The 17,231-nt window shown below is 43.0% G+C and overlaps 2 protein-coding genes across 3 annotated transcripts; one reads left to right on the forward strand and one right to left on the reverse strand.

Moving 5' to 3' along the window:
* Positions 1 to 179: 179 nt before the first annotated feature.
* On the forward strand, positions 180 to 7,620 carry tube1 (tubulin, epsilon 1). Of its 2 annotated transcripts, none has more exons than XM_070849528.1 (12): positions 180 to 299; positions 482 to 555; positions 1,605 to 1,657; positions 1,760 to 1,817; positions 2,073 to 2,188; positions 3,486 to 3,607; positions 3,757 to 3,944; positions 4,065 to 4,237; positions 4,539 to 4,694; positions 5,581 to 5,721; positions 6,430 to 6,604; positions 7,040 to 7,620. In XM_070849528.1, the coding sequence occupies exons 1-12, from the start codon at positions 275 to 277 to the stop codon at positions 7,196 to 7,198; spliced, it is 1,440 nt and encodes a 479-aa protein (XP_070705629.1). In that variant the 5' UTR covers positions 180 to 274; the 3' UTR covers positions 7,199 to 7,620. The 2 variants fall into 2 exon arrangements, with proteins under 2 accessions (XP_070705629.1, XP_070705630.1); XM_070849529.1 differs by having other exon boundaries at positions 4,554 to 4,694.
* Positions 7,621 to 7,779: 159 nt separating this feature from the next.
* Positions 7,780 to 11,300, reverse strand: ccn6 (cellular communication network factor 6). The gene is made up of 5 exons (XM_070849762.1): positions 11,253 to 11,300; positions 9,287 to 9,563; positions 8,886 to 9,122; positions 8,154 to 8,326; positions 7,780 to 8,061 (listed from the first exon to the last, which is right to left on the reverse strand). Exons 1-5 carry the CDS (start codon positions 11,298 to 11,300, stop codon positions 7,780 to 7,782), a joined length of 1,017 nt encoding a protein of 338 aa, XP_070705863.1.
* Between the last annotated feature and the right edge of the window lie 5,931 nt (positions 11,301 to 17,231).

Raw genomic sequence — 17,231 nt, forward strand, 5'->3', positions numbered from 1 at the left:
TACGTTGACTAGCAGTGATGAGCTAACAGTGAACAGTGCTCCGTATTTACTCTCGCGATGAGATCAGCAGGAACATCACTTGCCAGTTCACGTTTTACGCCGTTGTCATGGCAATACGTCATCAGCACTCGACCAAACACGTATGAGGCGCGAGCTTGAAGAAGCGTTCAAACGTCGCCTGAAGAACTCTTTTTAATGGAGAGTTTTGAATAAATGTCAGGACTCAGTATGACTTAGGTCCGCGTTATAGAGGGGTCTGCGTGTTGTAGTCGCCATGACACAGTCAGTTGTTGTCCAAGGTGAGTGAAAGTTACTGAACTAAGTATTTCACGTTTCCGTCCAGAAGCAGCTAGCTGTTACTAGTTGAGCTGTCAGCTCTGCTTTTAGCTAGGTGAGCATTCATAACCTATACGGCTGGCTTAATGAAGGCTTGACACGCGGAGACATTCCTCAACTTCTGTTCACTAAACTTGTGTTTTAGTTGGGCAGTGTGGCAACCAGGTTGGCTGCAGGTTCTGGGATCTTGCTTTGCGAGAACACGCCCATGTGAATAAAGTAAGTGCTAATACACACGGTCTCATTACACAGAGTTTAACGTTACATTCATCAAGTCCCATCTACTTTTACGTTTGCTTACACTGGGCTTGATCACCAGCACCTTCTCTCTCAGATTCACTCCCACACAGCCCCTCCCTGCTGGGATTAAGAATTGGTAAACTTGTAGGCTGTTAAATATTTAACTGTAATAGTACAGAAAATGAAGGAGCTATATATTTCAAATCGTTGTCTTAGTTTTATATTATGGTAAGTTGAACATCTCTGACAATGTCACCATGGGCCCCTGGGAAATTGTGATGAGCAACTCTCTGAAACTACACTCCAGCATATTAAGTGCACCCTGCTAAAACAAATGCAGTCTACTGCGACAGTCCTGCAATAAATAGCTCCTTCATGAAACTGAAGGGTGTAGATTCAACCTAGCTGTCATTTTGGAGGATGTAGTTTGTGGTGCTGTTGAACTGTAGTACTTTGCTATACTGGCAGATGTGTTAATTATTTTGTCCATTTGTATCAGTGTATGTAGTCTAAATGACTGAAACCCCTCTAATTTATAATGTACAGTACAGTTCAACTGCACCACAAACTATAGCCTTATAGTACAGAATTTACATGTCCCACATTAACCTTCATGAAGGAAGGGTTCACCGCAGGGCTGTTGTATTAGACTGTATTAGTTTAGTTACCCAGTAAACTGGCACCTGAGTGTACATAGACTAAACAATTTTCTCAAAATGTAATTTACAGATATGTCGGTAGTAAAAGTAATGATTAGTTGCAGCCTAGAAGATCGTCTTACTCACATTACTGCACGTTTAGTGAACTTCTACTTCTAATAGTCACTTAACTGAATCATCATTTACAAAACTGAATGTCATCGAAAAAAACAAAAAATGCTCCTCAGTTGAATCACCTACTTTTTGTCGTTTTTTGGCCAATCCTGCCAATTATGATAACATTGCACTCATGAAGTACAATGTCCCCTTTAAGGGAAGCCCTACCATAACATCTAAAGGCATATTACATTTTGTTTTTCTCCTATTCAGAACGGATTGTATGATGAGGCGCTTAGTAGCTTTTTCCGAAATGTGGACTCGAGGTAATCACACCTGCTCTCATCCACTAACTGCTACATGGGCGGAGACGTGCTGCCGTGCACTGGTCCAAAAGTAGTCCTTTTATGTTTGCTGTGCTTTTCCAGGAAAAGTGATGGGGGAGCGTGTGGTGTCGGTGGGAGAATCCAACATCTGAAGGCCAGGGTATGTTCCTCCTATTACCAGAAAACAGCTTGAGAGAACATTTTTTTTATCTTTTGGTCTTCACAGGGGTCTCAACTTATTTTAGAGTCAAGGTCAGGGTCATGGTTGGATTCTGTGTGATGAAAGGTTTGGCATCCATTGGTTAAGGTTACAAAGAGGAATTTTGGAATTATGGCGTGGGTCAAAGGCATGTCTTCAGCATATAATAGCAATAAAATATATATGCTGGCCTCATACTCATATTTGAATCCACAGGCTGTGCTGGTGGACATGGAGGAGGGTGTGGTCAATGAGATCCTGCAGGGTCCATTGAGAGAAGTGTTCGACAACACCCAGCTCCTCACAGACGTGTCAGGTTCAGGCAACAACTGGTGAGAGACAGACTCTCCGCAGGACGTCCGCTCACGTGGCTGGTAGCAACTTGTAAAATCTGCCTGGGTTACAATCATTCATACGTGCTGTTACATCTCACTGATTTGTAATGGTGGTATGGGTTAGAGTTGATAAAACTGGATTTCCGGGCTCATTTCTTTGCAAGTGCTAAATAGTTATTTTTTTCCTTTGCAGCAAGAATTCAAACCTGCTATCTTACACAGGCACCATATTTCAAATTCCCAAGAATATAACAGCACAAATAAACAAAACATCACTGGTGGCTTACTAGTCTCTGCAATTGGGTGGTGTTTTTTCCCCACTGTGCCCTTTCTCAAGCCTGCATGGTATTTATTTGGGGGAAAGGTCAGTAGTGCTTCTTGACAGGGCTGGTGTGAATATTCTCTCAGTAGGTTTTAGCCTGAGAGCCATTGTAAAAAGAAACAATGCGTCTTTGCAATGACATGCTTGTCTAGCAGAATTGTTGTTCAGACACTGGGAGTCGATTTTTCAGCAGCATATTAAACAGATGAGACAGAGTGCTGTGGCTGAGTTTTGTTAGATTTCCCCTCAACAATGGCCTCATTCAACCTCTTATTCTTAAGTTCATGTGCAGAGAAAAACTGCCTTTTAAATTTATATGATAACCTGTTGTATGTTCTATCATAACATGCAACATGTTTACTCTCCTGCCACTGTGAGCCCTAACAAACTAATATTAGATAAGCAGTAGTTAATTATATTCCATTGTCTTTTTGTTCATGTTTTTATAGTTAAATGTTCCCTATGAAGGATCTTTGATCCTGTAAAAAATATCCAGCAATTTCTCTCTGCGAGACAAAGTCATTCTCAAAGCCCTTACTCTTACACTACACAGCAACATTTTACAATGTGTTTACTTATCATGATGGAAGCACAGTTCATTTATACATAATATTATATTTCCCATCACATATTGGAGCTGCAACGATTAATTCATTAGTTGTTAGCTGATAGCTTAATTGCCAATTGTTTTGGTAATCAATTGGAGTATTTTTTTAAGAAAATAAAAAATCTCTGATTACACCTTCTTAAATGTGAATATTTTCTGGTTTCTTTCCTCCTATGACAGTAAAGGGAATATTTTTGGCTTGTGGACAATACATGACATTCGATAATGTCATGTTGGGCTGTAGGAAACACTGATCGGCATTTTTTACCATTGTCTGACATTTTATGAGCTAAACAACTAATTGATAATTGAGAAAATAACCAATGACATATGAATATGTATGATAATGTGCTTTTCTTCTCCAGGGCGGTTGGACACATGACATATGGCTCAGCCTACAGGGAGCAGATAGTGGATAAACTGAGGAAGACAGCAGAACACTGTGACTGTCTGCAGTGCTTCTTTCTCATTCACTCTATGGGTGGAGGTAAGGCACAAAGACAGTTTGACCCCATCCATGCATGGAAGCAAGAATGTCCCTGAGTGAAAGTGTGTCTCAACAAATGAGTATTGTACAGATAGGAGTGTGTGTTTACATGACTCATAGCAGAAAGTAAATGCGAGTGTGAATTTGAGGTACGGGCTCTGGCCTGGGGACCAGGGTGCTAAACGTGTTGGAGGAGGAGTTCCCTGAGGTGTGCCGAATTGCCACCTCCATCTATCCATCTGTGGAGGATGATGTCATCACCTCGCCCTACAACAGTGTCCTGGCCATGAGGGAGCTCACAGAGCATGCTGACTGTGTCCTGCCTGTTGAAAACCAGGTTTGTGCAGTTCTAATGTCTCATTTTTCTTCTCTCTGCAAACATCTCTGCCGTATGCACACATCATCAATTGAAATCATCAATTGCTCCCATCTTTTGTTTTCTCTCACTCTCCTCCAGTCATTGGTCAACATTGTGAACAAGATTAAACTGATGTCTCACAGTGGAAAGCCAGGGTCAGTGATCAAGAGGGACAGCACTGTCATCTCTGGGCAGGGGGGCCTCAGTGGGGCAGAGAAGCCCTTTGATGCCATGAATAACATAGTGGCTAACCTGTTGCTCAATATCACCAGGTATGGTATCACTGTTTACTCCTATATAGTAGACCTCTCTCTTAACATGTCCAGTGTTTGTTTTTTGGCGCTAGTATCAGTGAGTGAATACCAGTGAATGCTCCCTAGCCCCAAAACTTCAAGGCAGAATCATACTGGTTACCTGGTTTAACAACAAGAGCTTAACTCTTTGTGTTGTTAAGTGACAGTGTGTGTGTTTTTTCAAACATTATTAGGAATTAATTGAGCATTACATTGTTATACAATGAATGGCAAAAATGTTTTTCCATGCCTCTGAATGTTGTATTTGTGTCACGTTGAGTTTCCTTCATTGCAGCTCAGCTCGTTTCGAGGGATCTCTCAACATGGATCTGAATGAGATTGCCATGAACCTAGTCCCCTTCCCGCGTTTACACTACCTGGTGCCCAGCCTCACCCCTCTCTACACGCTGGCAGATGTCAGTATCCCCACCAGAAGGTTTGCCGTCTGGCTGTCACTGCAGCTATTTTAACCTCGCAGTTGTTTTAAATCCTGCAGAGCTCTGGGTATTGAGCACACATGAACTCCATAAGCCCCTCAACGCGTGCCTCATGTTGACTGTAGTGGTAAAAGAGAGGGGAACCCCCTCCAGTGATGACCTGAAGTATGTAGAATTTAGTTTCACTGATGAAAATCGTACTGGTCAGACAGATGGGGCTTGGCCACAATACAAATAAGAATATCAGTGTATATATTATGATATAGCATGTGTGTCAAAATAACATGAACATAATTTATCTGGTCTGGTCAGTACCATCTTTGAAACAAGGGCATTAGATTTTCAAAGACCACAAAGCCAGCTTTTATTTTATCAAGTGGGATGGTGGCAACATTCCCTTCAGTGCTGCAGGCCTGTGACAGGAAACGCACCATCTAATCCACACCCACCTACCCTCCCACCTACCCTCCCACCTTCTCCTTAACAGCAATTGCCATGAAAGTGGCCCTGTGTGAGCCCTCACACGCTGCGCATTGGTCAGAAAGAGTGGTGGTTCTACTGGGCAACTCCCAGAGGTCAACATATGTGTTTGTATGAATGCAGAGCACGGTTTTGCTCAAAAATATCTTGCCTGCTCAGCAGCACTTTCCTGAATGAATAAAGGTACAGAAATTCTTTCGCAAACATTAGCCCCCTTGGCCCCTAGTATCACTGTGCTGTACCTGAAATCCCTGCAAAGCCATGTTAGTTACAATTGTCAGGATATGGAGACATTATGTGATGAACAAGCAAAGAGCAAAGGCTGTTATTTTGTGTTTCTTTGTGTTTGTCAAGGAACATGACATGAACGTTTTTTTTATTCTCTCCTCTAACTGTGCCGTCTAGACTGGATCAGATGTTCAGTGATGCCTTCAGTAAAGATCATCAGCTAATCAGAGCCGACCCGAAGCACAGCCTCTACCTGGCCTGTGCCCTCATGGTCAGGGGCAAAGTGCAGGTGTCTGACCTCCGCAGGAACATCGAGAGGTCAGAGCACTGTCCTCCCGCTCCGTCTCTATCTGCAGCTAACAGCCTACAAGTACAGCTACCCTAACAGGCCAAAAGATGACCTTCACTCTCACACTCCCAAATAGTACCCCCATTCAGCAGCAACAGCAATGATTCATGACTGGTCCATTCAACACCCTCCTCTCCTCTGCTCTCCCTTCACTGCCCTCCCTGCAGACCTTGTTTTCATGTGGCACGTTGTCAAAAGAAACTGAGACAGAAGCTGCTGTGAGACCACATATTTGTGCGTGACCATGGTGTAAAAGAGGAGGAAGGGCGGGAGGAGGAGGAGGAGGAAAAGCACAGAAATATTGGACACCAAAAGACTCACTAGACATGTATTGTAGCATATTTTGCTGTTGGCTGTGTATGTCTATATACTGTATATGTAGTGCTCACAGACAAAATGACAGATGCATTGTTTGGCATTTATCAAGTAAAACTGCCAAACATGTTTGGTTTGCTCAAATGTGAAGATTTGTTTTCTCTCTCTATTATATATCATTGTAAACTGAATGTCTTTGAGTTTTGAAAAGCTTGTTGGGTATAGAACACATTGTTTTCCACAAATTTCTCCCAGTCACAAAATGGCAAAAGATAATATGAACAGTGCTGTTAAATGGATGTGAGTGTAATTAAGACCACTTCCTTTCTTGGCTTTGATGTGTGATTGTCTCCCTGCTCTAGACTCAAGCCTTCGCTGCCGTTTGTCTCTTGGAACCAGGAGGGCTGGAAGACAGGCCTGTGTTCAGTGCCTCCTGTGGGTCACTCCCACTCCCTGTTAGCCCTGGCCAACAACACCTGTGTGAAGCCCACGTTCAGGGAGCTGAGAGAACGTTTCACCAAGCTCTACAGGAAGAAGGTGTACTTTATGTTATTCCATCTGTTTAGGTCATTATATACAAAGGCTTTTTTCACTTATCTAGTAAAACCATTGAGGATGTACTACTAGTACTACTGCTTAGATAGAGAATGGAATGCCTTTTGCTCTTTTGGCAGTTGATTACATAGTATTACCAGATAGAAGATATACTGTAGCTTTCTGCTCTGGTAACTTGTGGACATTTGTCACTTGGTTCCAACACTTTATAGACTAAACTATTAATTGAAAGCATGATTACTACATTAATTGATAGGCCTCTACTTGGAACTAACGACAACTTTCACTCATCATATACAAACATAGAGGCCTGATACTCAGTTCTATGGGCCCTCTGTCTGTCTGTAGGCTTAATCTTTTTTTTGCATCTTTTTTTTTAATCTTAATAATACTAAAATACTTTTTTGTTTTCTGAAGGCTCATTTACACCACTACCTGCATGTAGAAGGGATGGAGCAGAGCTACTTCTCAGAGGCCATCAACTCTCTCAGCTCGCTGATCGAAGAGTACCACCATCTGGATGCCACCAAGGGGAAACTCATTCCTGACGCACCCAGACTAAACATCGCCACATAAAGGTCCACTCTGTTGAAAATCTGTTTCTTGTTCAGCATGTATAGCAAGGGTCATTTTTCAAAAATGATTACACACCAACCACTCTTTTGTACATACCTTTATAAGTTATATATCAATGTTGTCTATTTTATGACCTGATTAGAATTTTCCCTGTCTGAAAAGATAAGCAGGAACAACATGTAAAAAGAACGAAAGAGTTCAACTTAATCTCATATTTGCCTTTTCTTGGCTCCCTGACCACCTTATTGTGAGGCACTAGTAATGAGTCAATATCTGCTGTTACTGCACTGGCCATATTCCTTTTGTTATTGCACATAATGTCCTGATGGTAGGGTTCATAAAAACTTTGATCATAACTAATAACGTATTTCTTCATTTGTTTAATGATCCCAGCCATTCTCCCTTATTAAATGAGGTTTTGTAGTTTCAGTTTCAGTTTTTGTTATTTCTTTCAAAGATTTGTCGAGGCACTTCACCACCACTGAGAAGAACTTAATAACCGAAGAATATTTCAGTCCACAGTCTCCCACAGCGCAGCTTGTGTCCGGTGTCAGTGTCTCTGGACTTTGTGGATGGATCCGTTAGAGTAACCGCAGGTCAGAGAACATGTCACCTGGATCGTTGCACTTCCTCTGGCACACGCAGGATGTTATCCACTGCATCTTCCAATGTGTGTTGGAGCCTCCCTTGCACGTGAAGCTGACCTTGATCATGCGTGACTTGTTTGGGACACAGCAGCGCTTGTCTGTACAGACGCCGCAGTACATGGGCTTAAACTTCTTGGTAGTGGTACAGCCTGAGAGCGTCAGCTTCTCTGCTTTCTTTGCTTGGAATTTAGGCCGACACGTCTTTCCCTTAGGCACCTTCAAGGGGAAAATAATGATTTCATTAGAAAGTTTTTTGATTGTATATGAAACTATGACGGTGCTTGAATTGAATTTGACTAATTTGTCACCTTAACACTCTTAATCACGCTCTTGTCACAGGGTCGCAGCAGACACAGGCGTCGGTCCTTCCTCATCTCACATTTGCTGTTGTCATTGTTGACCCGCGCAGAGATGCCCAGGCCACAGGTTTTGGAGCAGGGGCTCCAGGGGGTGGTCTGGATCAGACAGTTCTTCTTCCAGGCTAAAGGAGGATCCCTGTAAGCTTTCAGTATTACAGTTAAAGGGCACTGTGTCAACTACACCCTATAGAACCAACCAGCCAGCCCACCCCCCAAAAAATACCTGGTTTTACTCACAAGGGAAGTAATTTCCCTCTACCGGTTGTGTAAGCTCCTAAAGTTCTTAATGTTTTGAACTGTACTTACATAAGTAAGTACAGTAGATATATAAGAACCACTTGGTTGTTGGTGCTTGTTGTTTTTAGACATCTCAAAACAGGTTTAGTTTCCTTGTGTGGATGCTAGCTGACATAAAGATGTTTTTTCCCCAAGCGTAGCAAACAAACTACACTTGTGCATTAAAGTGGAATCTTTAGTGCTTTCAATAAAAAGGGCGTTGTCCCTCCTCCCGCTTATAACTTTGTTTTCCTCCGTGAGGCTGTGTAACCACAGCCAGTTTCACTCACTCTGAGAGTAGTGAAAGGCCCAACCCCCTTCCCAAGCTCCTAACTTGGACAGTAATTAGCATTCCAGGCCAGACAGCCTGGCCCGTCTCCACAGGTTTACTCTATAAACACACACCTGACATGTAGGTGGTGTCCTGCTGGTGCTTCTCTGGGCTCTGGCCACTGCGGAGGCCTGCTGGCATGTTGCCCATCAATGGGGCAGGACCTAAAAGACCGGCAGGCTTCTGGATGAAAGCAGGGGTACAGCCGATGGCTCCGGCAATACATGTGCACTTATAGAAGGGGCTGGGCTGGAAGGCTTCTCCGTTTTCATAGTGGGCCCCATTCAGGTCACAGCCCACTGCCATCAGGTCTGAAAGAACGAAGGAAACATGTCAGGGCTCTGGTAATCACTGATGTAGGCACTGCACTGCTGTGATCTTGTGAAACTTTACTTTTCTTAGCACCCCTGTTACATCCCTGTTACCCTGACCTTCCATCTCATGACCAATTCAAGATAGGATGAGAGCAACTCACATGCGCATACTCCGACCTCGTATCTTGGCTTGTCGGCAGAGAAGTCGCAGTACATGCCCTTGTGTGGGTCACAGACATCTCTCTCATTGCACAGCTCTCCGATCTGTCTGGCACAGCTCTTGCAGCAGCCACACCCGTCTAGGACAGAGCTCACCCCCGGGGCACAATGAGGCCTTTCCCGACACTTGCATGGCCACTGGCAAAACTGACGCCTCTCAGCCGCAGCCTGTCCATCTCTCAGAGCCAGCTGCCCATTGTTCTGAGCCCTGCTGAAGCACTGGGTGAGGGGGAGAACACAGATCCATTTTGAATGTCCTCTTGAGATGCGTTTCTGCTTTCCATTTTTACTAACTGGTGAACACTACTCCTCTACTTTGAGGAAAGAATATGTATTTGTTTCACTTTTCGCTAGAGAAGTCCCCTGGCGTACCTCAGTACCTTTTGGAATTCAGACTAACAGAGCTGGTGTCGAATATGTAGCACACAACCTGCGTCTGGATGTCCGTGGCATTCGTTACTCCATCTGTCTTCTGTTTGTCCAACACTTTGGTCAAAGGAAATATATTTGCTCTATGTTACCATGAAACATGGTGTGGCTAAAAACAACATAGTCATACACACATCACATGTAGGGGCATGGCTATTGGAAGCTCGCACGCTTTTGGGGACTGGGATCAAAATGTTGTTTTTAGTAAATATGGACATGGCTACCAGAGGGTAATTGAGCGATCAGTTCAGCATCTCCCTTAAACCAACAGTTGGGTATGTGACAGGATATCTGAAAGACGCATTTCCTCTAGCACCACTCTCAGGCCAGAATGTCGGATATGCACTCTTATTATAATAGACTGATTGGTCAGAAATTGGTCCCAAGTCACGGTCATGCTCCCGAGGAGATAAACATTTTAATGACCCCATGATCTCACTTGAGGAAAACTTTTTTTAGCCCCACAACATGTACGTGGGCCCAGTGTGGGAAGAGAGGATGGAAATAGGAAGCGTCAGCTGCTGGTTTGCTTCATTTTAGAGAATTTTCACCAGAAATGTCCAAATCAGAGTCTAATAAAAAGTGGATGATTGTTTGCCTAAGCCATATCACAGCTGTAGTTTAACATCACACTAAATCTGGCAAGACATCCCTTACTCACCTCATATTTCTTCTAGCTCTCTGTCGACTGTCAAGTGCAAACATTTAAAAGGCAAAAGAAAACAGCAGCTAAAATTAAGTCCAGTCAGCTTCTTTCTCTTCACCACAACCACAAATGTTCTTTTGTTCAATTGTAATTAGAACATTTTATCGAATATTGTTTGGCAGCCGTGATTAAATAATGTTTTTTTATACTTCAGCCTAACTACACACACGGTAAGAAGACATTACAAGGTGAAAACTGTAAATAGCTTGCAAATAGTGGTGACAGCCCAACAGCTTAGAAATACTGAAGTGTTCGGTCCTGTAGCCCTAATATGTTTGCTTTACTTGGTACATGCTATGATGCAGCCTACGCATGGTGCCACTCGTGCTCCAATTCCCCCGCCTCAGTGCTTCCAAGGGTCACCGAAGGTTAGGCCAAAAATCTGAAGCCTGTCTGCCAGGTTTACTGAATGAGCTCATTTCATGGTGTGAAAATGGGTCCGCGAGAGCTTCAAATGCAGAGTGCTCACGCTTTGCTCCCCTATTGCCAGGTTTTACTCCCGAAAGAAAGACTAACCTTGAGCGCTATACAAGGAGAATAACACTACCAAAACCCTGTCATTATTCAAATAAGTATGTTCTAAGAGTCTAGTTTTCAGGATTTGCCTTTCCATTGTCAAACCAGTTTCTCCTAAACAAGACTTTGAGTGGCTGGTATTCTGCTGCTGAACACCTAAGCATCTGCATTTCCTCTTGCTGCACATATAGCAGGTGTTGAGGTGCCTTCAAGTGTCTGTGTCTAGTGTTCGGAATAGAAGGAGATGCTCTTCTTACCTGTTGAGCAAGGATGAGCAGCAAGGAACAGCAGAGAAGCGATAGCATCTCTCAAGTGAGAAGGTTTGTGTGAGCTCCAGGAGGGCGCAGGGGGATGAGGGAGCTGGAAGGTGGGATTTAGGGAGGACGACTGGCAGAGGCAGAGAGGAATGGGGGAAAGAGATTGGGAGAGCTGACCTGTCGGAGCAGGGGACAAAGCACCCCTCTGTCTCCTCTCCAAACACACCTTTCCCCGCCTTACTGATCCAGAAGGGAAATATTTGTCTTCATAACTGCTGGGCTGCTCCGAGGCCTCCAGGTCCTGCCCACGTGTTTATTCTTAGTCTGTGGACCTCCCTCACATTTATCTGGGTGCAACTACCAGTTAAATCTGTAAATCATGTGTGAGCGGCTCCTATGTGCCACACAGTACGCTTCAAGAGTGCAGGCTAGTTGGCTCTTTTACTGGACAAAAACTGAATTCATGAGTACAATTCTAATTTGTTGATGCATTTGTTGGATGTTGTTAACTCAAAGCGATGCTTAAACTGTAAGTCCCACTTAATGTGGACTGACATGTATTTGAGCTTACATTCCATTATTATTTACACTGAGTAGAGAGGTCCCATTTAGAGGCAGCCCTCCACCTCCATCCACGTAAAGCCAACACTTTGCTGAGAATTCACATGTACAGAGCAGAATAAAACCCTCTCATTGGTACCCACAGTTACTGCCTGTCCTGTTAACAGTGAGGACAGAGTCAGTGCTGGATCCTTACATTCTAAAGTTTAACAATCTGTAATTTATTAACCAGTGTGTGTTTTTTAGCCATGCTCATGGTTCTTCAAGGCGTTGTAGCCAACAGTGTCCACTGCACATTCAAACACCTGCACATGTTACTTCTGTCTGTGTCAACCAATCCCCAGAAACAGTTTAGTTTTCAGGTGACCCCGTCTCGAGGTAGAACAGAGGACAAGCATGTTTTCATAACTTTGATATGCGCTTTTATATAAATATATTTTAGTATAGAAATATAAATGTTATTTGGTCGATGTTTGGATCTTCCCCAAAAACAGAAAATCGTTCAAATGTAGGCTTCAAAAAGGGAAAGCTACCTTATGACACATATTTGTGGAAATAATGACTGCATCATATTTGGACTGGATGATCACAGACAGTTATTGCATATAATAAAGCGTCAGTACCTTTTGTCTGATAGATAGATAGATAGAGATACACAATATTTTCAAAACAGTATAACAGAAACATTTGAATGAATGAATTGGGAAAACATCAAAGATGAATAATAAATTGAATCCCAAATCAATAATTATATGCAGTGTAGATATTCAATGTGACCCAACATTTTAAGTTCGAAGTCGCAGCTCTTCTGTCATCCACAATTCTAGGAAAGTCACAGGTCAGAATCCAGTGCATGGCAAGCCAGCTGCAAAACAGGGACTTTTTTCTGTTGATTGCAGTGTTTGTCCCTGCAGTATAAATGTCTTAGAATTCTCTAACATTATTCAAACTGTCAGTGATTACATTTTGGGGCAGTTGATTTGGGAGTTGCTACCTTATTCCACCTACTTGAGTTTGCTGGCCCGTCTAATAATCAAGCTAAATGTTGTGCAGTTACCTTAAAGGCATTCTGTAGCTATTTAGCTTTACATTTCCTTCCTTCTGATGAGCAGAAGGTGAGATTCCTGGGAGGCACGGGAGATAAGGACCTGAGATAGGAAGTCAAATGTGAAGACATCCACAGCTGTAAAAGTTGTGGCAGGGGAGGATTTCCATTCAGACTGTGCTTCCCCAACACACACACACACACACACCAAGAAGGAGCATTGCAGTGTTTTTTCATGGTGTATCATACTTGTGCAGTTGTCTAAACTTTGTATCTGTGGCTTTGTAAGATAATATTGAGTGGAATCATCAGAAACATGATGAAGTCTGGTTTGGTGGTCATTATCAGGGATAATATATGCCAAACACATACATACAAATTACATTACATTGTACTACTACAGTAACGTAATGTGTAGGAAACAAAACCAAGTAGATTGTTTGTTCGCTTACACTTGTTTATTTCAGTAAACTTTGTAAAGCACTATGAGACACTCTGTTGTGATATTGGGCTATACAAATAAAATTGAATTGAATTGAAAAAGTACTTTTGGATTACTTCAAAATCCACAAATATTCCTTTTTTCCCTTTAAGCATCTCAAAACATCTTGCATATTCAGCATTTACAGTAAGTCACCCCTACAAAAACAGCACTGACACAACATCCAGGTGTGGGCTCATGTATGTGTTCCAATATGTGGGATGCTGTTTCTTTAGTCTAACTGGTAGTAAGGTTAGTGCAAAGGGTTTGGACATTGCCAGGAATGGAAGACTGTCAGACACAAAGAAATACAAATGGTAGCTGTCAGGCCTGGGATTTCTGTCAGACGTGAAGTGTGATCTGGACTGAGGACGGAATCTGAACCGCCTTTAGGAAATGACCCCAAACCTCAGAGTTTTATGAGTGCGAGGAAATAGCCAGTAATTCTTCATGCTTGAAGAACCTGCAGGCCTTCAGGAGGCCAAACTGCACAGCAGACCGAACGTCGTTAAGTCAGCAGCGGAGAATGTAAAGAATGCCCAGTGTTTCGTTGAGTTAAATGCCCTTTGCAGCTGTCTTCAGTTGATGGGAAGACTCCTTAGTCAGGGAATTATCTGAAGAGTGGAGTCAATTAGTCCTTTCAGGGAAGAATGCAAAGTATATCTTCCACAAAGTGGAATTATACCTTTAAATCCCCTCCCTCTGGTGGTTTTAAGAGAAATGATGGAGCTGGTGGGCGAGTGTCTCACCTTTAAAGCTGATTAGATAGTTGGTTTGGTCTTGGACACTGCGCCCTGCTGTGCCTGCTACACTGGCATTCCTTCCTTATTTCCACACGATCGCGTCAGAGATGAGGAGAGCGTTTACATCAAAAGCCGTTTACCGAGCTCTTTCTCTCTGTGGCTCATAAACGTGTCCCATTAAGAACATCTGCAGTTAGATCTAAAAATGTGTGTGTGCGTAGAAGAGAGGAGCTGAAACCTGGAATGGATTCTTTAGAATCCATTCGCACTGTGTGATGTGTGCCTGTCGGGTTGATCACTGCATGCAGCGCTGACAGATGACTGACACATGGTGTCCTGCACTGACAAGAAAATTGTTTTTGTATTTAGCATTTAATATTATAGAACATAGGTTATTATTAATGAAACCAAGTGCATATGGGTTTAGTCCTACAGCAATCAATAGAACAAATTATTGAGGTATTTATCAATAGAACAAATTATTGAGGTATTTATCAATAGAACGAATTATTGAGGTATTTATCAATAGAACAAATTATTGAGGTATTTATCAATCGAACAAATTATTGAGGTATTTATCAATAGAATGCTGTCTGTGTTTTGGTCATTTCCCCTCCCCTTGGTGCTCAGAGCCCCAGGGGACAGCACACAGTCACACTACCTGACAGGCTACTATAGGAGTTATCTGCTGAAATTAAAACCCAAGGCAGATGCAGTGTGCAGACCTGCAATGTATAGAGCCATTACAATGTCAAAGAAGTTACCTCCTATGACCGCTGAAGCACCCAGTAAGGCAAGTTTTATATCTTTACATATCCTGTTGTATATCTTGTTTGACATGTCCTTTGTGTGCGTCAGCCCCGGGAAGAGTAGCTGCTAATGTTGCGGCAGCAAATGGGGACCTGAAATGAGAAACCCGCTTTTAACCCTCCACGATAGAATTCAAAAGATGCTGCATTATAGTTTTGTTTATCAAATCAACATTTAATTTTATGTTGGAATAATATTTGGGCACGTGTGAGTACAGGATAACAGGAAAAAAAAAGTTTGAACTTAGTTGTAATGAGAAAAAGTGATCAGTGTGTGTTAAGCTGAGCCGACCGAACCCAACTGTCTCGACCATGATACTCAGAAGAGGGCAGGGAGTGATGTGTTGGAGTAAAACTCACATTTTCCTTGATGGAAATCACCCAAATCTTAAAAGGAGTTCTCATACATGTCACAACCTGCCCAAAATGAGTTTTGACCTTTTTCAGTCCACTTGGGCTGAAAATAACAACACTGCTGACGTCATGACTTCTGAAATATTTCAAAGACTTTTGGTTTTAGCAACTTTGGGGCAGTCTACAATGGTGGGAAACACACAGCAGGTATTAGTTCATTAGTAACTTGCACATAGACGCAGCATTGACTGCTTTGGCCCGTTCCTGTGATGCATCAAGCATTATAATAGTTTTTATTCCGAAGAAGTGCAGCTCTCCTGCTTCTGTGTGTGCGTTCACAGGCCAGTCTTGGCTGGTCCAATATGGCAGCGACGTTGACGTACGCTCCAAAGGCAAATGCAGCGTCTATGTATACATGTGTATGATTGGGTTGTTCACTCTCTCAGGAAAAGAGTCTGAAAGAATTGAACTCGCACATGATTTTTGGATCTGTTTGTCTGCTTCATCAGGTCACCTCGAGTGACAAGCCGCCGTTGCTGTAAAAGTCAGCAGACTTTCATCGTGCATGCTTCCTCACATTGCTCACAGGGTATGCCATCAGTCACACGGACCAGATGGTGGCACCAGAGCATTTGAATGAATTGCAATCAAAACCTGTGATATATCATATTCTTTCCTTGGGGAGCGCTTTGTTTGCAGCGTTCAGTGAAGGGGAGGTGACCGTTTTCAGGAGATTTCTTTTTTTATTTCAAACTTGAAAGAGCATACAATAGTAACATCAGAACATTTATAAAAATGAATATTCCTAAAGACTAAGAAAACTGAAATAAGAACCATAAACAAGCGCAAATGAAAATACTAAAGCATGTCAGTAATAAACTAGTACAAAGCAGTACGGCACCACAACAAACACGATACATACATAAGAACTGCAGCTCTTTCCTGTTTTTGCTTTGGGAATATAGAGCGTTGAATGTGCTGACCCTTCCCAGCATGAGTCTTGAACACTGGAGCCCCTCACCTCCTCAGAGAGTGTCGAACGTCAGTCTTCTCGTATTACCCACGAGAGTTCCGCTTCAATGAATGGTTTTGATCACGATGTCCGCTGTGAGCCACACGACTTGAGCGGCTCGACGCTCACGCACAGGAAGAATCACTCTCACGTTCAAACTGAGCAACAGCACCTCGAGCCAGGAGATGACCCGACAGGGCAGAGAAACAGGAGCTGGTGATGATAGGACTGAATAGGCAGAGTGGCCCTAATCCCTCCTTGCTGTATTTGTCTACTTCTTTTGTGTCAACAGTATAGACACACACTCCCCCCGCAAGGAATCCCATTTCAGATGAATTACTGAATACCAACTGGAATGTGCGTGTCTTTAAGCCAGTACTCATGCCCCGCTGAGAAGAATTGAACATGTTTGACAGCTGAAATACGAGGGCCATATGATCCTCTAGCATTTTCTCCAAACTGACGTTAACATGAGAAGTTTCTGTGAAGATGTTTTTGCGCTCCTCCATAAAAGTCGAGCGACTGAGGCATGTTTGTCTCGACAGAGAGATCTCCACAAACAGGGTCAGAAAGGGGTTACCTAAGATAGATCTTGTGTTATGAAACTTTTTGAATGAGAGAAGGCAGGGAAGCAGACAAAAGCAGCTGCGTGGCCATCATCACACAGCAGCTCCTCCCTCACAGAGCAAACCCCTCCCTCCGACTTTGGATCACTCCCAACACAGAGGTTAAATCACCCTCAGAGAGCTCCACAGCTCACTACAGAGACCGGCAGGTTTCTTACTGACTGGAGCACAGCTCAGGTGTGGCTGCGTCTGATACCTTCTCTGCCTGTTAATCATCAGTCTGACACATATTATCTCAGACATTTGAATGACGCTTGGCTGTCTGCTTTTATCCTCCCGTGCATCTTTGGCAGCTCTATTTTAGAGAGGTTTGGACCTACTGAATCAGACCTGATCAGTTACTGAGTT

Source organism: Pempheris klunzingeri, chromosome 18, assembly GCF_042242105.1.
Source record: "Pempheris klunzingeri isolate RE-2024b chromosome 18, fPemKlu1.hap1, whole genome shotgun sequence".
NCBI lineage: Eukaryota > Metazoa > Chordata > Actinopteri > Acropomatiformes > Pempheridae > Pempheris > Pempheris klunzingeri.